At 44.2% G+C, this 23854-nt stretch overlaps 2 protein-coding genes across 12 annotated transcripts in view; one reads left to right on the top strand and one right to left on the bottom strand.

Annotated features, from left to right (window-relative positions):
* The window catches only part of lrch4 (leucine-rich repeats and calponin homology (CH) domain containing 4), a 35540-nt gene extending 16512 nt beyond the window's left edge, over positions 1 to 19028 (top strand). The window contains exons 2-18 of the mRNA XM_019255668.2: positions 7159 to 7303; positions 8187 to 8316; positions 8556 to 8661; positions 9226 to 9472; positions 10119 to 10215; positions 10453 to 10570; positions 10648 to 10757; positions 10844 to 10896; positions 12973 to 13128; positions 13301 to 13369; positions 13576 to 13630; positions 13710 to 13773; positions 14535 to 14636; positions 14855 to 14952; positions 15643 to 15780; positions 17144 to 17221; positions 17533 to 19028. Coding sequence (XP_019111213.1) covers positions 7159 to 7303; positions 8187 to 8316; positions 8556 to 8661; positions 9226 to 9472; positions 10119 to 10215; positions 10453 to 10570; positions 10648 to 10757; positions 10844 to 10896; positions 12973 to 13128; positions 13301 to 13369; positions 13576 to 13630; positions 13710 to 13773; positions 14535 to 14636; positions 14855 to 14952; positions 15643 to 15780; positions 17144 to 17221; positions 17533 to 17772 — 2006 coding nt within the window. The 3' untranslated portion in view covers positions 17773 to 19028. The remainder of the gene's footprint in view (positions 1 to 7158; positions 7304 to 8186; positions 8317 to 8555; positions 8662 to 9225; positions 9473 to 10118; positions 10216 to 10452; positions 10571 to 10647; positions 10758 to 10843; positions 10897 to 12972; positions 13129 to 13300; positions 13370 to 13575; positions 13631 to 13709; positions 13774 to 14534; positions 14637 to 14854; positions 14953 to 15642; positions 15781 to 17143; positions 17222 to 17532) is intronic.
* Positions 19029 to 19871: 843 nt separating this feature from the next.
* Positions 19872 to 23854, bottom strand: part of LOC104927200 (PC-esterase domain-containing protein 1A) — a 42653-nt gene continuing 38670 nt past the window's right edge. For 8 of the 11 annotated variants that reach the window (XM_027287739.1, XM_027287738.1, XM_027287747.1 and 5 more), the window contains one exon: positions 19872 to 20348. In XM_027287739.1, coding sequence (XP_027143540.1) covers positions 20276 to 20348 — 73 coding nt within the window. In that variant the 3' untranslated portion in view covers positions 19872 to 20275. The other 3 variants (XM_027287745.1, XM_027287746.1, XM_027287744.1) reach the window with 3 other exon arrangements.

Here is a 23854-nt window from a genome sequence, read left to right as displayed (position 1 = left end):
CACATGTTCCTTCAATGTTCCAGATACATTTTTGAATCAACATTTCAGAGCTCTGGCTTCGTGCTGAGCATCTTAGGCAGCTTTCTGGATGAATGAAGTTACAGCTTGAGCAGGTTGTTGTTGAGTGAACACTAGGCAGCTGTCATTGTGGTAAAAAACCAAAGAAAAGAAGGTCGGTGGGAACCGTACTGAGCACCGACAGGTGAATTCAGGTATCAGTTTCTAAACCTGATTTTGAGCGAGTCCGGACTAGTGCCGAAATGTGGCTGTTGATGCACCAAACCACACCTGGTTTTCACCATAGCAACAATAACATGATGAGTTAATCGTCCCATAACGGTGGACAGCGTGACATCAGGTATGTCAGACGGTTTACAGGAGCTGTCTTGTGACTTGAAAAGGTAATACGATTTGCACACAGATTAGATTGTTAATTGACTCTGACAGTGCGCAGCAGCATGTGCAGGCACTGTTTATACATGCTTCATAATGAAGACTGAAGAATCTGAACTGTGTCATCTTTGGAAACCATTACCAAGTGAAACAAGTGTTGAACTATCAGGCTGCATGATGTACAACTGGAAGAATCCAGAGTCATAAAATGAAGTGAGACTTTTGAACAGCAGCGTAAAGACCTGGCTCATTATGTCAGTGTGTCTGAGTGAGGCCCAGGTTATGCAACACATTCTTGAGTATGAGCATATATGAGTGTATTTCCTTTGTTTTTCCATAATGTTAAACCGTTTGATGTTTGATGGAGCTTTCCTGGAAACTTGAGTTGTGCTCACACTCTGTCATAAGTTCTGGAGGTCAGTGGGTCAGCAGTGATGTACGTGTCTGAAGTGGATCGTCCATCACATCCTGACCTGTAATTAGACACAGTGTTCTGCTCTGACGGGCCAACCCTCCTTGTTCTGCTGATCCTTTGATATCCTGTTTACACACGGCTGAACAGACGTCTGAAATCCCTTCGTAAGATGAAGCTTCTGAACTTTTATCTTTATCACATGGTCTTTATCAGCAGATAGGGTTTGCTCAAGTGTCATTGACACGGTTCATTGATATGCAAGCTCAGTTGCTATGAATATATATTACCCACAGCAGTTTGGGCAACAGATCTATCTCCATGACAACCGAGAAAACTCTGTATATTGATAAAGATCATGTGACGCAGTTGAAAGTTGTTTTGTCAGACCTTCTTAAAGTCACCGCTGCACCACCGGAAGAAGGGGGGTGTGGTTTGGTGACCTAAGCTGCCACCGTGTATGTCACCTGCCTCCAGATCAGCCAATCATCTGGAGTTCAAATTCAATTGCAATAGCTGCGTTTGAACCAGCAGAGAGAGGGGTCAATGCATATTTATAGCCCAGTATATAGAATAAAATGCTCCACAATGTGAACGTGGACCTGAATCCAACAACAACATGACTGAATCCCTCGGAGTAAACTCGGTTGTAAACTCAGTTCCAAGTTTCATGCAGGTCCAACAACAAACACGTACATCAACAGACGGCAGGAGGCTGCTGCTGTGTGCTGCGTGGGCTGAAACTCTGTAAGCATGTTGCACTTCTGGCAACACAAATGAGTGATTTCATAGCAGGTGTTTTCTATTAGCTGTCAGAGGAGCTGTGTGGAGACGGAGCCAGCGTACGCTGAAACTCGCAGAGCACACTGCAGCTTCAATGTGGCAGCTAAGACGGTCTAAGAGTATGACTCAGGACAAAGACAGGTGAAGTCAGAGCGGCTCCAAACCCCCCTCAGGTACTGTGCCTGGTTCCCATCATAAACACCTACACATGTCTGTGCTTGTGTGCATCTGCTTGGATGCTTAACCAAGCTCATTTCTCCAGGTTAATGATAGGTTGACCCCGTTCTTTAAGCCTATCGCAGAATCAGCACGGTCACCATGGTGATTCCACAGGGGTCAGTCCAGGTCAGCAGAGACTTTAAAGTGGCCAGCACAGATTAATCCTGTCAAATGAGGTGACGCCCCGTGACCTGTTCTGTCTCTGAAGAAACTTATTGACTTTCTGTGTCAGATTGTAAATACTCAATATGAGTAGATGTCTTTTGTCATGAGAAATATGTTTTCCACTCCCCTGTCCCCTGTCAGTGGGTTAGCTCATCTGCTGAGCTTTTAGTTTTACAACATATTAATATGGGTTTTCATCATCTGCCATGTGAAAACTTCAGATTTATGCACAGTTAGAAGTAGAAAGTGCTGTGGTCAGAACTCGGTCACACTGGACGTCAGTGTGCGTCTGATCAGAGATCAGATCAGAACAGTTTCTGTCTCTGCTGTCTCTACATCACTGCTTCAAAGTTCACATCCTGCCATGCTCGTGCTTGTGCTTGTGCTCGTGCCCGTGTGTTGCTCTGCACTAAGTCTCTGAGTGTAGCACACAGATTACAAACAGCCTGTCAGAACACATTTGACACTCACTATGATGCCAGCTGTGAACTGTCTCCAGACAATCTGGAAACTAATCACAAGGCCCAGGGTGAGTCAGACCCTCGAACCGGAAGGACCTCACTTCTTGTCATGATGACATGTCGGTCCTCCTCCTCCTCCCCCTCCTCCTCCTCTTCATGCAGCTTTGTTGAGCCTGACAGAGTTGGCTCTGGACCAGAGAGAGAGTCTGTTTAAAGCCAGCGTCCTGCTGTCTGAACCATGGCAGGCCAGTGAGAGACTGGACTGGACCGGACTGCCCATTCCACAGCACGTGCTTTTCCCATGATGCTCATAGTCAGTCGGTCTGGCTTTGTTTCACAGCTACCAGGACATTTGGGCAGAAATGCCTCTTAGGGGAAAAACTAAGCAGAGAGAGAGAGAGAGAGAGAGAGGACGCCTTGACCTTTTTGAGCTGTTAGAATGTGTGTGTACTCAATCAGACAAATCCAGGACACTTCTGTGTTAGTGTACGAGCTGTGCAGCAGCAAAGTTTCAAAGCAGCACTTCCTTTTTAGACTGCAGCTCCCAGATATCTGCTTGTCTTTAGAAACAACACATACAGAGACGAGACAACCTCTCCATCCCCCAGAGCGCACACACACAGACACATGCGCACACACACACACACACACACACACTATTCCACCCCCACCTATTGTTCATACAGTTCCCCTGCAGCTATGGGACAGTGAATACTGGAAGAGATCAGGCTACTGTACACTATCGAGCCACTCGCACATTTACTGTATATACAGAAAACTCTCTCACACACATACATTAAACCACGTGGGTGTGTTTATTAAGGCCATGTGAAATGGTCCTGAATGAAGATGAAACTCTTTGTTCACTACTAAGCCGTATAGAATATATAGTATCCTTTGTGCTTCGTTGAACGTACAGTCAGACCTCATTTCTTTTATTCACTTATTCTGTCCATTAGTTATCAGCTATTCTTAGAGATGAGAAATGGGCTGGGTTTGCCATCTTCTCTTGATTTTGGTTGTTCAGTTGGATCTCGATTAGGACTGCAACTAAAAATAGTGAAATGAAGCTTCATAATCTCCTGAGACGTCCTCGTTTTCCATCTTAAAACTCCAGATTTTCACTTTACCCAGTCACAAGACAAAGAAAATCAACACGGCTGTTGGAACCAATGAACATTTGGCATTTTATTTCTAGTAAAAAATGATTCATCCATTTTTTTAGTTGTTCCAGCTCTAAAGTTGATGAAGAAAAACTAAGTCTTAAAGGAAGTCTGACGCAATGAACAGGATGAAAGTCTTCCAAAAGTCCCCATAGAAGCCCAAACAAAGAGGAGCTGCCTCCTCCTCCTCCTCCTCCTCCTCCTCCTCCAGCCCTGCTGCCTCCAACAGCAATCAATAAAAAGCCATTGGGCTGTCTGCCATTGACAGACTTCTGTCTCATCCGGCTGCCAGCGAGAGCTGTTTGGAATAACTGCAGCTCTATAGACAATATATGGAAGCTTTGTAGTGCCTGCTGCACGCTCACTTTTCTTTTATTCCACACACACCCTGACTTTTGTGTAGAGCAGAGGATATGTTGATGACGGGGTCAATACTGAGCTCACTGTCAGGAAACATGAATGTTTGGGAAGGTGAGGCAATGCCTGGAAGGTAAACCGTTTCTGAGGGAGTGAGGAGAGAAACTGAAGACACAAAAGTTCAGAATCTGATGATTGAGGGACATTTGGAGAAGGAGAAGAAACTCTTCAATCAGACCAGTCAGAGAAAATATTTACAACATCCTCCCGCCTGATGAACAGTTGTTCATCACTATCATGTTCATTACATCACAATGCAATCACTTATTGGAGAATTAATTAATCTCTACTGGATAAATAAGCTGAACAGGTCTTCTTAATAAACTGCCTGTGGATGTATGAACTCTACAGGAGTGAACGAGTCCATCTCTCCCTGGAAACAGTTGAGTTATCCTGCCTATGTTCCAGGTCTGTCGGGGTGTGTTGTCCTCACTGACCAGGATGACATCTCCCACTTTCAGCTCAGTGGGTGTAGATGTCTCACAGTTGTGAGCTGATTTCAAGTCCATCAAGTAATCCTTTAAAAAGCTGGTTTCTCTGCCGGTATCTCCATCTCTTTCCCATGTTCAACACAGCTTCCACCTCTGTGAGCATGGTTGTTAACTCCTCAGAACCTAAACATGCTTTCCCCAGGATCTTCCTCACAAGTCTCTCCCAGAAGCCACCCCGCCAAGCAGCTCTCTCAGTGATGAACTTCATGTGATTCCTCTGTGAGCTCTGATCCTTTCACTGACTTCCAAAGGTCATGCTCTGCTCTTTTAAATGTTTTGGCATTGTCTGAGTAAATGGTCTTACACAGCCCTTGTCTAGCAATAAATCTCTTTAAAGCCAAGAGAAACTTTTCAGTAGTAACTCTAAATGCAGTACTCTAGTGACTGCACAAGTGAAAAGTGCAATGTATGCTTTCTTAGGCTGTCCACTAGACCTCACATACAGTGGACCTGTAAAATCTACGCCAGTTACTTCGAAGGGCGGTGACTCTGACTCTGTCTCTGGGTAATGGAGCAGTCACTTGCTGAGCTGGTTTCACCTTTAACCTCCTACAGATGTAACGACGTGATACCACCCACTTAACTAGCTGTCTCCCTTTTAAAACCCAGTATCTCTCCCTCATCTGAACTAGAGTATCCCTGACTCTCTCATGGCAGTGCTGAACTAGTAGCTCAGAGTATCTGTGTTTTGTAGGTAGCACATATGGGTGTTGCTCCCTGAGTGCTGTAACCTGCCACCTACACTAATGAGCCCATTTTCATCTAAAATAGCTTCAAGTCTTTGATTTTAGAATCTCTGCTGGTGTCCTGTCCTGAAACTAGCTGACTGATTTCTTGTACACTCCTGCTGCAGTGAGCTCCTTAGACGTTAGCTCTCCTTGCCTCTTTTGACTGGATCTAGCATTAGCTCTGAAGCTATTTACCCATACAGTTTAATCTGCCGTACTTGTCTAGGTCTAACAGTGGTTCAGCTGGTTCAGGGCTGGTGAGCTGTACTGTTGTCTGAAACTTAGACCTAAGCTCAGAGCTCACCTCATCTTCCATGGTGAATGGAAGGTGCATGAACCTGTGCAAATTCACCAGATTTGAGAGCCAAGTAGACACAACGTGCAGTGGAGCACACAACAGAGACAGATGCTGGTGGAAATGTGCTGAAAGTGATTTCTATTTCAAAATAAAAAGCATTTGTTATTGTAACCTATTCTTATTATTATTCATCTATTGTCAGAGAGAAAAATATTTACAACACAAGCTAAATAAGCCTGCCTGCCATGTACCAAGTCAAAAATGCTTTTCTTCCGTATATTTGGCATACTGAGAGATAACGGAATAATTAATGTAGGGACACAAAATGCAAAATGAATAGTTTCAATTTTTAATTGAATTTATATTGTATTTAGGGCTGCAACCAACAGTTATCTATGGAAGTGATTAATCTGTAGAATAAATGAGTCCAGGTTTACGTCTTAAAATTGTAAAATTATAATTAATAATATAATAATAATAATAATAATTTCCTGTTATTGACTATGCTTTGCATTCTTCTAACCATGAGTGAACACCTAATCAGAGAAAATGATCCTGATCACTAGGATCTCTAAATCTGAGAGTTGTATTCAAATAATAAAGTCAATTTGATAAAGTGTGATGGAAATCATCTGTAGGAAGTGTTTTTGTTTGGCTTATTGAGTAAAGATGAAATAATACTCTCACTCTTCAGGCTGAGCAGTGACAAAGTTGTGAAGCTGTACATGGCCGGATCAGCTGAACTGTTGATTGACATCAGAATAAACTGCTCTCCACGTCCTTCAGGAGGACGGCCCACATACAGTAACTCTGGAAACAGAAAGCGGGAAGCAGCCAATAGCAGCTATTTTTGGAAACGCTCACCCACTTTGGTGAGAAGTGGACGAGTGTTGGTCCATGCCAGGACTCTGTCAGAGCGGTGTGGGCTCCCTGCTCGGAGCTGTTTGTTCAATATCAGACTGGTGCTTTTGGTGCTGTCATACTGTAAATATAGAAGCAGACAATGAATGCGATTGAAAGCTTGTATTTTAAGCTGATGGCAGGACAGTTGTAAGAAAATCATGGGAATTGTAGGTTTCAGTTTGACCCTTGGCACTAAAAATCAGGACATCATCTTCTGCTGCTTTCTTTTTGAGCACTCAAACAACCCTAACTGTCTTCTCTTCTTGATTTGGAAACATTTATTTTGAATTCCACGTTTGATCTCAAGTGCTGAAATAGTTGTATTTATTGTTGCATATTTTGGTGAAAGCTCTCACTGTTTGTCGTGGCGTTTTCATGGCACGCTGCCAGGATTTGACAGTTGACAGTGGCAGGAAACATGAGGGCAGAGAGAGGTGAACGACATGGAACAAAAGTTTACAGCTGGATTTAAAGCTGCTGGTCACAGTGTTTGCTTTAGACCAGCGGATCAGCAAGACGCTTCACTTCCAAAAGAAAGAAATCAGAATTTGAATGTCAGACAGACAGAGCGAGCTCTTTTGCATATTCCCATCCCCACTGGATCTCCAAGCAGTCTGTTTCAGATCAAAATGAAGTGTTCATTGTGTCTTTCTTCTATTGTGTGTTGGCAAATGTGGAGAAGTTGTGATCATCAGTGTGATGTCTGATTCTTCTTGTGTTGTCAGATCTGTCTAAGAACCGCCTGTGTGAGCTGCCGGAGGAGCTCTGTCAGTTCATCTCTCTGGAGACGCTGAGCCTTTACCACAATGGGATGCGTTCACTGTCCTCCAGCCTGGGCAACCTCCAGGCCCTCACCTACCTCAACCTCAGGTAACTCAACAACACACACACACACACACACACACACGTTACCATCGGACCCACTTGGCACAGATGGTGCAGCAGCTTACTGTGTTAGGTAACCATCAGTCTCTGTCTAGTTAATCCAATAAAAGCTTTTTATTTTGACTCTAACAAAAGCTCTCAGGGGTGCAGGTGAACTGAACAAAAGGTCCTGACTCAACATCAGAATGAAAGACAACAGTTGTTACATTCAGTGTGAGCGATGTGAAGCTGGATTGATCCAGATTTTAGTCCCTTGTCCTCTTGTAGCTTGTGTTTCATTCAAACTAGTCTGACAGGTCTGTTAAACGTCAAAGAAGAAGTGACTGACAAACACTGCTGGCTCCATGATTTCTGTTTGTCCCAACCTGTTAAAGATCACAGTGCACGCACTGCTTAACTCACAGTCCCATGACAGCATTACTGCAGCACATCATGTAAACCAGGAGTTCAGACTTTTTGCACTGCAGTTTGTTTTCAGTGGTGACGTGTGTCAATAGTCTACACTGAGATAAAAGCGTGACATGTGGTCTCACATTACCAACGTGTTGTCTGTGGACCGACCATGTTTACCTTCCAAACACAGACACAGGGAGGGGAGAGAGTGCACGTGAGTGAAAGAGTGGGCGAGCACCAAACAGACTTGACTTGATTTAATGGTGGTCATGTGCTAAATAAAGAAATAGTACAGATCCATGTCTCAGCATCACTCAGGCGGCTTCCCTTCACGCACAACTCTCTGTAGCTTTGAAGTCCAGTTCACTCTGCACCAGGACCAGATGGATATGCCAGTTGAATGACATCACCGTGTGTGTGTGTGTGTGTGTGTGTGTGTGTGTGTGTGTGTGTGTGTGTGTGTGTGTCTCCACAGTCGTAATCTCCTGTCCAGTTTACCCCCGTCGGTGTTTCAGCTTCCCCTCCTGCGAGTGCTCATCGTCAGCAACAACAAGCTGTGCTCGCTGCCCGCCTCCATATTCTCCCTCACACACCTCAGACAGCTGGTATGATATACACGCTCACACACACACTGTCTCTTATTAACAGTATCTTTCTGTACTATAAGTTAAAGCAACAGTGGAGTTTAAACTTGAGTCAGCTTCCTGTGGTGGTGAGGTAGACGTCTTGTTTGGTCAGAGTTTAAAGTCCGTAGTTTGTGTTTTAAAGCAGTGCAGTGCTCAGCGGTCACATCAGATGACTGCTTTAGTTTCACTGTGTTCACTCTGTGTGTTTCCTCTCTCAGGATGTAAGCTGTAATGAGCTGCAGTGTTTGCCAGCGGAGCTCGGCCAACTCGAGTGTCTGAGGGATTTAAACCTGAGGAGGAACCAGCTCACCACTTTGCCTGAAGGTATGGACACACTTGACCCCATCCAGCGACCTCAAACCTCCTCTAGTTGATCTCTGATCACCTCAGCTCATGTTGAGAAACCTCAGCAACGTCTGTGCAGACTCCATGAACTAGAAGATGATAACTCTATCTCATCCACACTTCAACTGGAACACCCTGAACAAACTGTAGGATCATTATTGGTAGATATTGATTGTTTTCATGTACAAGTCTTGAGCTGCTTCTCACTGCAGGTCTAATGGATCTTACACCATTAGTGGCTCATTCCCGAGCTCATTAGTAGGAAATGTGAGAGGAATTACTTCCTAAAACCGAGAGGAAACTGACCTGTGCACAGGAACTGGATGCATCAGCATTTTCTAAGCAAATACAAAGGCCAAGTTCTGATTTTTACCAAGTGGAGATCCTCAAGTACGTCCTTAAATTGACATTTACATACAGATAAAGGCTGTCAGTCAAACCTGTCTGAACTAGTGGAGGCCCTTTTAATACGCAAACCAGTTAAAGTGTAAATAGTTCTGTATGTATATTATAATAAATTCTCAAATTCTTTGTGTCATTCAGAAATATCCGAGCTCCCCCTCGTCCGCCTCGATGTCTCCTGCAACCGCATCTCCCACGTGCCCTTGTGTTACCGCCACCTCCGGCATCTGCAGAGCATCCAGCTGGACAACAACCCGCTGCAGATGCCTCCCGCACAGATCTGCTCCAAGGGCAAATACCACATCTTCAAGTACCTCAACATGGAGGCCTGCAAGAGGAGCCAGGAGGAGCTGGAGAGACACCTGAGGCCCACCGGCTTCAACAGCTGGTGAGAAGGACAGAAAGAGGACCTGCTTTCTTTTATTCTCGTCACATGTTTTACAATATGTCGCCAATCATAGATATATTTTCGACAATGGACACCAGCTGATACACTCCTTTTGTGAGTTTGTAGGTGTGTGTTTGAACTTTGTACAGAGACAGGCTAGCTGCAGTGATATAGTCATGGAACATTCCATCAGGCCTGCAGTGTGCAGCTTTACAGAGAGACAGTGGAATCAAACTGATGTTCACACTCATGTAACAGGTATTCAGGACTTCAACATTAACTCAAGAAGAAGAATAGAAATGTTGGAAAGCGGTAACAGTCGTAATTCATATTGAATTGACAGCTGGACATAAGTACTGTTTACTGAAGGCAGCAGCTGCTGCAGCTAGTCATTATAGGATTATGGAAATAAATATTTCTGCCACCACAGTAAACACTTCTGAGCTCACATACTAGAATATAAAGGATGTGAACATGAGGTGAGAGGATGGATGAGACTCGTGTTAGCTGCACACTGAGACAGTTCCATGAAACAGGCAGGACAAGGACGGAGATAAACGAGAGGATCTGACAGAAGACACAAACATGAGTCACTGCCCTTTAGACTAATGAACCACTGTGTAACTGTGTGTGTGTTTCCCTGCAGTCTGTCGGACCAGGAGCTGTTCACAGGTCAGTTTGGAGGGCTGGATTCTGGCTTCAACAGCGTGGACAGCGGCAGCAAACGGTGGTCTGGGAATGAGGTGAACACTGGACGCACACACAGACTACAGTACATGTTGATTAACACGTGTCACATGTTCTCACGCTGCATGTTGCTGCAATATCAGACTGAGATAACAAAGCAAACATGGTTAGAACATCCTCCAGTTAAAGTGTTCACTGATGGCAAACCTGCAAAATCTATAAAATCTATCTCTAGTGTTACCAATCAGCGTGTGTGTGTGTGTGTGTGTGTGTGTGTGTGTGTGTGTGTCCAGTCAGCAGATGACTTCTCCGAGCGTTCCCTCCGCATGGCTGAGGTCAGCAGAGACCAGAGGAACTTGGAGGAGGAAGAAGAGGGAGAGGGGGATGGATCTCCTCTGGAAGTTAAAAAAGGTGAGGAGGACACGCCTGCAGCTGCTTTGTGAAACCGTACACCCGTTTGCCTATAAATTAAAATCTCCTCTTCGCAGTGAACGGAGAGGCCGAGCACGTGGACTTCATAGACAGCAGTGTGACGGAGGAAGAGGAGGAGGAGATCAAGACGGACCCGCCCACACCTCCTTTCACAGCACCTCCTCTGGTACCATTCACACGTGTGTTGCTCAACATCTGGCCTTGTGTGTTACTCAAAACAGGGAAGTTATTGATTGTGTCATTGATTTCCAGGAGCAGAAGGAGAACTCGTCACCGCCCCAAAGCCAGGACTCAGCAGTACACAGGTACGACTGTATTCATTAGATCTGAATAAACTGACATGTTTACATCACAAACAGTAATCCAGTTTAAATCATAATGCAGTCATGTCAGATAAAACAGAACCGAATGTTTATCCTGCGGCTGCATGGCCTCTCTGGGCTAAAGGTCATACGTCTGTTGGAGCCATCATCACTGACCCAGCTGTGATGTAACTTTGTGCTTGAGTGACACGCAGTGACGATTCTCCAAATTCATGGTCGCTTCCATGCCTCGTCACATTCAAAGTGTTTCCACAGACAAACCTGACTTCAGTCGACTGTCAGCGCACAGTCAAAATGTTCTGTCTGAAACTCTTTTACATTTCTGTTCCGTCCCCGTGTGTGTGTATTCACAAACAGAGCTGGTACCATGACACTGGAAGATGGAACCACCACTCGTTGGACGTTCGTGTTGTGGTTTCAGTCTTGGTTTCAGATTCGTTCCACCCTGTTAGTGCCATGCTGCAACACTGTTACACAGGGTGTGAAAGAAGTCACAGAGGGACAGTTTATCTGTTAACTCTTTAAATAATACAACGATAATATTGATTCATCTGTTCAATATTGTTGGCACAATTCAAAGAGGGCACTGGTGTTCAGGCTTTACGGGAAGTGTGTGTGTGTTTGACCTCCACCAAGGTCTCATTTGTTTACAGCTCCTGCTCCGAGTGTCCCGGTGAATTTGAAAAGATTTACATATCACTTTTAATTCTGCTCCGCCTGTGTGCGACAGTTGTACATGTACACCTATCAGTGTGTTGGTTGGAAACTGTGTACTCAGTTACTCCAAGTGATGGAGACAGACGAGCTCTTATCTCTCTCTTTCTCTCTTTTCCTTGCATGCTTTACAAGGTCACTTTGCAGAGTATTTGAAGAGCTGGGAAAAGTCAATATACTGGAGTTCTCATTACTTACAGTGTTACTCACAGGGCCGCTCACACTGTGCATGCTGAGTGCCTGTGGGTGCTGTTGTCGTGGAAAGTTACAAGTCTTGAACCACTGACTCGCCTTGTCCTTCCATTTAGTTGTTCCATTTTGATGTAGTTGCCACAGCCCCATCTTAGAGAGACACGCTCTGTAGCTGTGTCATACATGTGCCATGTACACCAGCAGCATCATAAATGATACAGACTCATAAAAACAACAAAGTAACCCCACTCCCAAACACAAAGTGGCTAACATGGCGGTGTGATGAAATAAGAAACACGGCTTCATGTTTAGTGAGCAGCTGCTGACCTGTCACATGGAGGCTCCATATTCAAACTTTATACGAGCATATTTTTCTTGTGTCGTCGTCAGTCGTTCACACCCTGTTTGTGTGCAGCCATGCTGTAACCACGATAACCACACTGTACAGATTTAGTGTCTCAGCAGGGCCTCGGCTACATATTGTTCAACAAGCAGCATGCAGCATTGTTCCAAATGTTTGAGCTTTATTATCTCTCCAAATGACGAACATTCATCCAATGCTCAGCCCCTCATTAAGCCTCGTGTACTGTACGTGCTTCAGTGTGGTCACTGCTCTCTCACTGTGCCGTGTATCTCCTCAACAAATGCTTCCAATCATGTTGTAGCTTGAACAAACGGATGTTCCAAATCTTGGCTTCCAACACTTCCTTTGGGACTTCTGAAAATAGAATTCAGACTTAAAATGGAAACTGGACACGTTTCTAAACAGTTAACTGATAAAAGCAGCCTGCACAATAAAGCTGCATGTTCCCAGAGATCTGTTTTATTTTACACTTATTTCAAGTCGATGTTCTGCTTCAGCACAATCGTCACACAATGCAGTACATGGTAGGTGTGGACTGACCTGCATACAACTCAGAAACTACCATAACTTACTTACATAATCATGTTGGTAAAGCTAGTTTTCTGTTAACTCTGTTTGCTGTCCATCACATCTGGCTACAATAGCTTTAAATGAAGCTGCTGGTGGCACGTCACTCGTACAAGATCCAACAAGTTTAAACAAGTTTCTGTCTCATCTCCCTCACAAGACCCTCTGTAGACTTTGAGATGTTCAGATTCAAATATTCAATCAGAATGTGTTGTTTTCAGGTCCAGCCTCCACGTGGAGGTGTGCCCCCCATCGTCGAGCTCCTCCTCTCCCCTGTCCCCCTCCAGCCCCAGCCTGGAGGAGAGGAAGAGGCCGGGCACGTTGTTCATCTGGCAGGAGAGAGAGCGTCTGCAGCAGCAGCAGAGAGAAAAGGCCAAGTAAGAACTCATTCACAACGTTTCTCTAACATTTCAGACTTCATGCAGCGTATGATGTCCTGTCAGAAGGACTGAAGCATGTGAACGGATTGGACGCAGACATCACATGACGTTAGAAACACTCTCTGGTGTCTCAGATCTAATCACACACTCTCTGTGTCAAACTTTGCAGTTTCCTGAAGTCATCCACTAAAACAGGAAGTCATGTGGCTGCCACACCACAGACAGGAAGTAGTTCAGCGTAAGTAAGGCCTGTTGAACAGATAAAACAACGATGACTGACAGACAGACAGACAGACAGACAGACAGACGACTGAGTGACTCCTGGAGTTCTACACACTTCAGTTCATTCTTGCCTTTCCTGTGTGTGTGCTGTTACAAATGGAGGGTCACTTCAGGGTGTTGGTTCTCTGCAGTCCGCTAACATTGGTGTCTGTCTCCCCCTAGTGGTGGATCTCCAGAGAACAGCAACTCCCACTCAGGCCTCCGGCAGCGATGTGCAGTGAGTACTTCCTCCTCAGCTGACAGCTGGCCTCTGTGATTGGTTGAATCATGTTGAATTTTGATCTTTTTCTTATTAGAGTGCCGAGCAGATGAGCTCAGTGTCTCCTTCAACACATCTACACCGCTCCAGCAGCAGAACAGGTACCACGCACACACACGCACACAGGACCTGCTGTACAAGTACAAGTTATAGTGCACCCACAGACAAGTTTGAACCTGTATACAGGGACACAGCGTCATCATCAGTATAGATCCAGTCCTCAGGTGACCTGCCACACCTCCTGTTTAACACCTCTGCATGTGTAACTGTTCATTTTTACACTAAAGCACATAAAGCTGTGAGCAACTCATTCACATGAGCAGTCAATGTACTCGTGGAAGTGACATAACCATATGTTGAAATGACTGACACTCCAACGTTGATGATGATATAACTGAAAGTCTTGACCTTGGAAGCAGCAGTTGACAAAACAATGGCAGCAGGAAGTTGTGGAGCTGTTGATCATGTTACGCCATCTTCCTCAGTAGATTTAGTTCATGTTGGCTTATGAGTTGATTCTAAGTCCAATCCAACCAAAGTGACTTTGTAAAGTGTGAAAGTTGCAGAGATGTCATCAGTTCAGATTTTTCAATAAATGCCTGTTCCTGATGCACTTCACCCACCTTCATTCATGAGAGTTCATCCTTGACTTTGCAAGCAGCACTTTTTTTAGAGGTCCTCATAGTTGCTCTTGAGCTTTGAACCCTCTCATGTCCTCCTCTCCTGAGTAAACTCCACAGACAGAGTTAAGCTTATACTGTCAAACTTCTGTCTTGTCATGTCTTCCAGCAGTATATAAATGTGCTGTGTTGTTTTATCTTCCATAATACATCTGTAACATTGACCTGAATGTTTGTGTCAGATGTCCCGTCCTCCCCGAAGACGTCCCCTCCACCTGGCCAGGCCCAGAAACCCAACAGTTTCCTGTTCCGAACCTCCTCCCGCAGCAACGTCAAACCCACAGGTACACAAAACAACAGAACACACAGATCCCCGGCTCCTCCAGTCTGCATGTTGAAGACACTGAACCCCAAGTTGCTCCTGAATGCAGCTCCATCAGTGTGTGAATGGGTGAATGAGATATGTATTGTAAAGCGCTTTGAGTGGTCAGAAGACTAGAAAGATATCAAAGTTTTTCAGCATTCAACATTGAGTGTTTGATAAACGCTGTCTCTCTGTCAGGAACCATCTTCACTCTGGGTGAGTCTGGCAGGAGTGAGTCTCGCACAATGCTGCGCTCTCCTAAAGAGGAGAGACCGGACATCACACAACTACGCAAGGTACACAACAACACACACATTGTTTTTTAAAGGGATTATGGAAGACAGTTCAGTCACTGAATATGACCTAGATTTTTACAGAAATGCAGGAATATATCTATTATTATTGTTGTTACTGTGGAGCATAACTGTCTTCTTCACATGCTGTAAAAGTGCATGGCATTCTCTTGCTCAGTCCTCAGTTGTTGTTGCCATTGGTGACCATAAATCTGTTGTACACAATGAAAGACTTGTAGTTAATGGAATAGGCACATATTTTATAGTTTAATAAAGCAGAAGCAGCACGTTCAGGTGTGTGGAGGGTCATCAGTCATCGTATTTGTGTGGAGGGTTTGTCAAAGAACGTCCAAACTGGTGAACTATACTATGTATCATGGTTTTTAACTGTCACTCATTCTTTCCTCTGCCTGTATGAATGAAGTGTTTAGAGTCAGGTTATTGTCTCCTCTCTGTGTGTCCTCCAATGCTCCTGTGCTGTAACCACATTCATTATCAGTCCTTCAAGTTTCTTCAATTAAAAAAACTTCTTCCACACTGACAGCATCGCACATCCTGTCAGCTGTATTGACAATATAAGATGCTTCCATTTGACATATGCAAAACATGGTTGTAATAATCTTGGGTTTTACCAGTGGGTGGTCTAAGAGGCTTTTGAATAAAGACCTGACATCATAATCCGTCTGTCCTCAGACTCTGGAGTCTCGGCTGAAGATCACTCTGCCGGAGGATCTCGGCGAGGCCTTATCCAACGGTACCGTCCTCTGCCAGCTGGTCAATCACATCCGGCCGCGCTCCGTGTCAATCATCCACATTCCCTCCCCGGCGGTGGTGAGTCTGTCCTCTCTGCCTGTCAGCTGTCAGTTTATGATCAGAGATGTTCAGATCACTGTTGAATAATTCCACTTCAGTCTGCTGTTTACAACTGGAACATGTTCAGCTCTGAAGAACTGGAGAACTCTTTTAAAGGAACAGAAAGTTGAAGTCATGAGCAGTGAAACTTTGCTCTGCTCAGTTCACTTCAGTCAGAGTTTGCTGCTGCAGCCGTACTTGGTTTGGTATGAGCAGTAGCTAATGTTAGCAACATATTCATCCTCCTGCAGCAGGTTTCAGTGAGACAAAACAAACCAACATCATAATCAGATATGAATTCATTGACTAAGACAGCTTTAGGACCTGATATTCCTTTGTCCACATTTAATTCTCTTATTTTGGACTGTTGGAGATGTTGATTTTTATGATGAACTCCTCTTCTGTTTGCTTACATTGTAGGGTAACAAAAACACAATGAATCTTATTTTCAGGTGATTACACACTGATGAACATGTTCTGAATATTATATTGTGTAAATCTGACACACTGGACCTCTAAAACAGATACTGAGTGTGTTGACTGAGGGCAAATGGACACAGGTCAAGACGAGCAGGTCTCATTACCTGTGACGCTGTGTGTCGCTGCTCTGTACCCGGCTTCTTGTTATTTTGTAAAAAGGTAAAAAGTCCTCGTCCACTGCAGCCTCCTCCTTCATGGGCTGGTGGAGCTGTTCACTGTTGTCTGTACCAACCACTTTTCTTTGGCGCTCTTTGCTGTCACTGAGACTTGGACCAAACCAGACAACACTGCCCCCCAGCTGCACTCTCCACTAAGTACACACTGTCCCATACAGTTCATCTGGTCGTGGAGGAGGAAACCAATGCAAAGTTACTCCACTGTTGTATTCCATCACATTTAACATCTCACAGTAACTGTCCCAGTTAAAGTCATTTACTGCCACCAGGCCACCTGGCTGGCTTTATGGATGAGCTGGACGCCCTGTCGTCCTCCATCCCTGACCATGACTGTCCCTCTCTCATGCCCGAGCTTCCACTTCCACACTCCAGGCTCAGCACACAGTGCACAGTGAAACCTCTTCCGATGATCGGGAATGTGGCGGCGTGCTCTTATGTCAGTCCACTGGCTACCTGTAGCAGCCCACACTAAGTTCAAATCTCTAATGCTGACTACAAAGCTGTCTCTGGCTCTGCACCCACCTACATTAAATGTCCTCACACAGATGAGGCTTCTTACCAAACATCTCATCAGACTTCTCTGCTGCTGAGGAAAAAAAATCCCAACTAATGAAGTGTTTGTGCAAAGCAATGTTTCACTCCAACATGAAGTGACCTGAATGATTTTTTTTCTCTGATATTTTCAGCCAAAGCTGAGCTCAGCAAAGTGCCGACTTAACGTGGAAAACTTCATAGTTGCTTGTCGTAAGCTGGGAGTCCCTGAGGTAAGGGCCACGTCTCCTTCTGGTACACACTCAATACTCTGATAGGTTTCACGCTGTGTCTTTACAGCAACCAAACGTTCACACAACGTTTAGCTACAATAGATTGTACGTGTGCTTGAAGCTCGGTCGTGTTGCTGTCAGGGTCGGACTGATGAGGACGTCTTCAAACATCAAACCTGGTCCACATCAGTCCAACCCTAACTCTGCTTTGTGTCCTCTCTTGTCTCTGAGTTTTAACAATGTAACTACTTGTATTTTCTTCCTCTGTCTGTGTGTGTGTGTGTGTGTGTGTGTGTGTGTGTCCTGTCCAGACGGATGTGTGTGTGTGCTCTGATGTGCTTCTGTGTAAGCTGCCCGCTGTGCTGCGCTGTGTGGCGGCCCTGCTGGCCGTGGAGGTGGGGGAGCCGGCGGAGGAGCAGTCCCCTTGCCACTCCTCACCTTCGTCGTCATCGTCCTCCTCCTCTTCCTCGCTGCTGTCCACAGACTTCCTGCTCTTCTACTGCGCCGCCATGGCCCTGCTCTACGTCCTCTACTGCTACCTGCTCACCTAGAGCAGCAACACAACACACACTTTATATTCACGTCCGTGGAGCTGCTCCACACACACACACACAGTCAGAGTTGTAGAGTTTGAGGCCAACACACACAGCTGCTCCCACAGTTGTCCTCTCAGACAATACTCTGCAGTGTGTGTGTGTTTTCTGTGTGCATACCCTCCATTGCTGTAAGCAGATGTCATGAGCAGTGTGTGTGTGTGGGTCTCCACAGCTGCACTGGTTGGATGTTAGAGGCATGCAGAGCCACAGCCGAGCACCTTTGTAAAGAAACAGTACAGCTCTTCACTCAGAGTTAGAGCACACACTGACACTAACACATGCCTTAGCCTAGCCTGGCCTTCACTCCGTCACACATGGCAGGTTTTACCAGATGGGAGGTGGAGCTTCTCCATACACAGAAACACTCACTGGCTGAGATGTGAATGGGCGGAGCAAAAGAACCACACCCACATTGTAGCTGCTAGGAAAGTGATCTGGGTCCAGTCATTCCTGCCTACCTGGATTTGGAAATAGAAGTTGAAGATGTAGACAAGACTTTTTGTTTAGAGTTCAACTTCAGCACACGTCCTAGAAAACTTCAGCTGTTTGGATTTGACTTGAGACTCTGTGGTTCTTCCGCTCTGGCACATCAGCTTTAACATGACATTATATCTGTGTTCAGAGAAGCTCCACCTGACAAACATTTAAACTCTGGCCTGTGTGTGTAGGCGGAGGCTCATCCTGACAGAGAGAAGCTGTTTAAGTGAACTGAGATGAACTGTGAATGTGATTTTCTTTTTTAGCCTTGAGACAGATGCAGGTTAGTGAATGTGGAAGTGGGATGTTAAGCGGTGTGATTTGTGACAGTGACATATAATTGAAGACACAGTGCCTCTCACAGACAGAGACTGCTCTTATTTTTGAATGTCTGCCATGTTAACTGTGAGCAGCAGGGGGCGGTGTCGCTGCATCGCTCGGCCCCTCCAGGCTTCACGTGTCCAAACTGACGGTACAAACCCTCCACGAGTGTAAACTTTTTGTTTTTGTGTCGTCACTGGTCCCTTCCACCAGCTGACGTCACGGTTGTATAAATGTAAACAGGTTAATATTAAATTATTGCTTTTTTATTTATTTTGGATTTGTTCTGTTCTTGGTTGTTTTTGTCAGTGAGGTCAAACAGCAGAGGCTGAGCGGCTTTAAGTCTGTAGGCTGATACATTTAAAGCTCATAAAGCTCTGTGAGATCAATGTGTGTGCTTTAAATCTCACAAACACACTCACACACAGGTAAATTAGATGTGATCAATATTCAATTATTCAGAGTTAAAATAACATTGATTGTTTAAAAGTTTCCTCTTTGCTTTTGATTGGTGAATCATTGATTCCATTGAGGCGTCAGACGGCCTCTGCTGTTTCCACCACACACTGTCTGGCTTACTGCTCCAAGGTCCATGTCTGCCACCAAACAGATTGAATCTGACTGAAACGCTCATTTGACTGATGAGGAATATTAATATTGAGGGGCAGATTTCTGGGTTGTGCTGCTAAAGCCAGATTATTATTTTTTTGACACTAAAACTTTCAACTGAACTCTAATGACTTCAAACTAAAAGCTGAGGACCAACATGACCAGAGGAAAATTAAAAAATGAATTAAAGTTGAAGCTTTCCACTGGAGCTGTGGTCAGATATGAACATCAGCAGTGATGTGTTGGTGTAACACTAACATTAAACAGACTGATTCTCTTATACATGGAGCCCCAAAGTGTTCAATGTTAAATACATTAATAAGAAATGTTATTTCATCATTCTAATTATTGCAGGAGTTCATTTTTATGCCATATAGATTTTATTTTTTACATGTCCGCCAACTGATTCTTTTCCCACGCTCCAGTGTCATGTTGCGTTGATGACGTCATGACCGCGCCTCTCTCACCGCACACTTATTGACTGCTACCAGATTTAGCCTGTTAGCTTGAGCATCACAATAGATGTAGCTGCTGCTACAAACAAACAGGAAGTAGCATCTTTTTTTTTTGTTTAGTTTAGCATACTACACAAGCTAAGGCTGGGTCGCGTTAGCTAGCTGCTGTTGGTTGTCACTGAATGAAAGTTAGCTGCTGCTGCTAACGCCACCTGATGCCCAGTAATAATCCAAGCTAGCTGGTTAGCTGGCTCCTTAAGCATGCGTAGCCTTGGTCAGAGGTTATGTAATAATAAAAACATCAACTCTTGTTGGCTGGCTCAGAATTACGTTAGCATCATTGTTGCTCTAGCTAATAGAAGCTAAATGTGGCTAAAAAACTAAAATGCCAAATAATAAATAAAAACAGACTTTTACATTTCTACCATGTAATAAAATCTGTTTAGAAAAGAAGAATTATGAAACATTTCACCGTCAGTTTAGTTTGAATTATTTATTGCTTCTTTTATATTTTAATTAGTTTTATTTAACTCTGAACTCTTTGGGGGTCCCACATGAAAAATAAAAAGCCATTGTGTTGAAATATAATTTTGTATTTAGTGAGGTGTGCAGCACACGGCTTCTTTTAGTCCACCGTCCATCTCATGTCCACATAGGTCACTACGTCCACTGTAAAAAAGAACAAAAAAACTCCTTAGCCTGCTGTTGAGATGAAATTTATACTGTTTCAATTCAAATGTATATTTTATAAATGAAACTGGATAAGCAACATACAGTAATTCCTTCACTGGCTTAGACCAAGCTATATTCTTAAATATGTTAGTGGAAAAGAAATACTGTTGTATTTTATATTTATATGATACCTTTGTATTATTAAGAATCATTTTGAGTTTATATAAATCTATATGTAAAGTTCTTTTTCCTCCCGCTGTAAAGAAATTATTAAAAGCAAACTTTGACCATGTGCTGTTTGTCTGCTCGCCTGCTGTCGTGCTTTTGCTGAACATGATTGGGATATCTGCAGCCGCCCCACACAAAGTGTTAACTCACGCTTCAGCTCACATCATGTGACCCAAGTATTAAAGACTAATTAGTCTAATTAAAGGATATTCTGTGTTTTTCTCCTTAGCAACAAATCCCACATGCAGAGTCAAACAACGGTAGATGTGTTAACAAAGCTCTGTGCCATCGAGGTCCACTGAGCTAATGCCAGGAACACTCACCTCTCCTTAGGGAGATTAAGCACCACTGCACTACAGCGCTGAACTTTGATGAGTCCGCTGCTGAAAATAGTCCCCAACAAACGTTCATGTGCTGCAGTGAGGAGGCATTTTTAAAGATTTATGTCTTGTGTAGGACTCATGGCTGTTCGGGGACTGAGCTCAAATCCTCTGTGGGAAGTTAACCCAACACACATTTGCCAGATCTTCATCCTCGAAGCCTTTCTCCTCTAAAACTGAAAAATACAGTTTGAAAAGACTTCTGGTGAATGTCACCTTGATGTAGCTTGTAGTCATTTATATTTTTAATGATCAGTGAGTTTTATTTGTGTAGTGACAGCCAAAGATAGATGAGAAACTGGGGAGAGAAAAAAGAGACATGCAGCAGTGGGTTGGAATCAAACCTGCGTCGCTGCAGTAACAATTCAGCATTAGTGCATGAAGCACACGCTCTACCAGGTGAGCTAGAAGGACCACTGTCTTATGTATGCCCTCTGTAGACATCAAGGAAAAAAATTTAAACTCCCACTTCAAAATGTCAAGTCCATGACATTATTAAACATGTTTGGACTGTGACGTGTACATAAAAATTTAAAAGGTCTTCAATGGACCTGACAAAGTTCAGGTGCCTCAGAGGCCCAGGGTTTGAATCCGACCTGTGGCTCTTTGCTGCATGTCATTCCCCATCTCTCTCTCCCCACAGTGCTGTCACTCTTCAGCTGTCTCTGTCCAATAAAAGCTTAAAAAGGCCAAAAAATCTTTAAAAAAAATAAATAAACTGTACGGAGAATAGAACTTCGTCAAGTTAAAAGTGTTTCAAAAAACTTGTCCTTGGCAGGCACAAACTCAAGTCGTGTCTTCTTCTTTTAACTCAGCACCTGGACAGAAAATTCTGTGGTTTGCACGCTGACTCAACAGTCGGTGAGATCACAGTTTGGAGTGGGTGTGAGGAGCAGTATGCTTTAGATTTACAAGAGAGAAGGCTGCAAGGACGAGGTGAGTGGTCGGTTTGGCAAACGTATGACTGGTTAACTTCCCCCACAGTCCCCAAATGGGTCTCAGCTTGGGCGTTCAAAACCAGAGACAGGCTGAGGAACCTTTGAAGTATGAAGGGAAGGACTAACACAGTGTTGGTTTGGATCTTTTCATGGGATTTGTTGATGAGAAAAATATCGAAAAATATCTCAGAAACAGCTGGTGGAGTTTTAAAAGGAAGACAGAAAACTCTGCACTTATTGTACCAGCTCGGATCCTTCATGTTTATTTTCAATTGGTTTCTTTCATGATGCTGAACAGAAGTGATGTAACGTAGTAAAACTGTGAGCGGCCGTGCAGATACCCCGACGTGAATCCAATGTGCCCTGTGCTTTAACCTCTACAAAAGCTCCTGTGTGCTCTCCAAACAGCAGGTTTACCGTCATAAATTCCTGCTTGCCTGAGTTGGAGCAGATGAGTTGCGTTGTGCCAAGGTCAGAGAGAAAAAGGCAGGAATCAGCCTGTGGGTTTGTACTGCACCGCTCACACAGAGGAGACTCAATAAACAGTGCTGTCGCCTTTCTGATTCTCCCCTCTCTGCATCACCTTAGCCTGCCTGCTGCTCTCTCTCTCACACACACACCACTGGAGCTGTGAGTGTGTATTATCAAGCTGTGGACTGTCTACATTTCACGTATATATAGTCAGACTCTAAAATTCAGCAGGTAATCAAGTCGAGTGAGCAGCTGATTATGGAGATAAGATGTAGATTAATCTTTCCTCAGACGTACTGGGAAATGTCAGTTTTCGTGGGTGAGCGAGTTCCTCCTGGGGTCCCTGATCCACGGGGCCCATCTGTAGAAGTGAAAGCTTGAAAATCACCATCCATCCACATTCATTTTAAACTCTGAGATTTGATGCAACAACCAGCAGGATACACATTCAATAACAAGCAGTGTAGCTGGTCAGGGTAGAGTCTTTGTCTAAACACCATCGAAATCCAAGCTGTGACAATGAACGATGAAAGTCATACATCATCACTGCAGGCGTGACTTTAATTGGATGACCAGGGTCAGGACTTTGCTGTTGGGACCCCCCACCACATCTCCTCTGTGCATTGCTGTGGATGTACTTTGTTCAAAGCAACCCTGATAAACAATCTACAGTAGACTGCTTTCAGACTGTGCAAAGACAGACACATCAACGGATTAACAAAGCAAAGATCATTAAAAAGATCATGCCAGGATTGTTTATCAGAGTCTATCCAAACTGCACTGCTACAAACCATACAGCACACATGATCCAGACTGTACACAGCTTCTACCCGTGTCCTTTCCTACGCTTGATTAGCCATGCTAGTTAGCAGCACAGTGGCTCTGCAGATGGCAGTGTCAGCTGATCGCTCTGTCAGCCTGACGCTTTGGTCCAGACTGGACAGTCATAAAAAAGTACATATTCATGTCTTCCAGAGGATTAATGGTCATATCTTTGGTGATCTTTTTCTTTAGCACCACCACGAGGGTCACATTTTTGGTTTTGTGTATCTTTACAAACATTCCCATCAGCCTCAGCTGGACTTTGTGTTTAGTGCCAATTAGCAAAGGTTAATGTGCTAATATGCTAAGCTAAGATGGCAGCCTAACAAGTATGTGAACACTGTTAGCATGCTGGAGTTAGCATTTAGCAAGACTGCTAGCATGGCTGGAGCCTCAGTCTAACTGTTAATGGACGACCCCATCCTGTCAGGTGCACACAGCAGATATTTACATGGCAACACTTTTATTTTGAAATATTACAGTTTGGCCTGTGTTTTTTTGTGTCAGTTCATTTGTGGTCATGATTAAAATGTATGAGCTAATATATTAACTCTTAAAACAAGAAAATCTTGACTTCCACTCACTTCTCAGAAGCTAAATGATATATATGACATCAGTGCATCTGCCAAAGCAGTGGTGTGTGGGTTGTTTTATATTTGCAATG

This window comes from Larimichthys crocea, chromosome XIV (assembly GCF_000972845.2).
Source record: "Larimichthys crocea isolate SSNF chromosome XIV, L_crocea_2.0, whole genome shotgun sequence".
In the NCBI taxonomy this organism is placed as follows: Eukaryota; Metazoa; Chordata; class Actinopteri; family Sciaenidae; genus Larimichthys; species Larimichthys crocea.
This window is presented reverse-complemented; position numbering and strand designations above follow the sequence as displayed.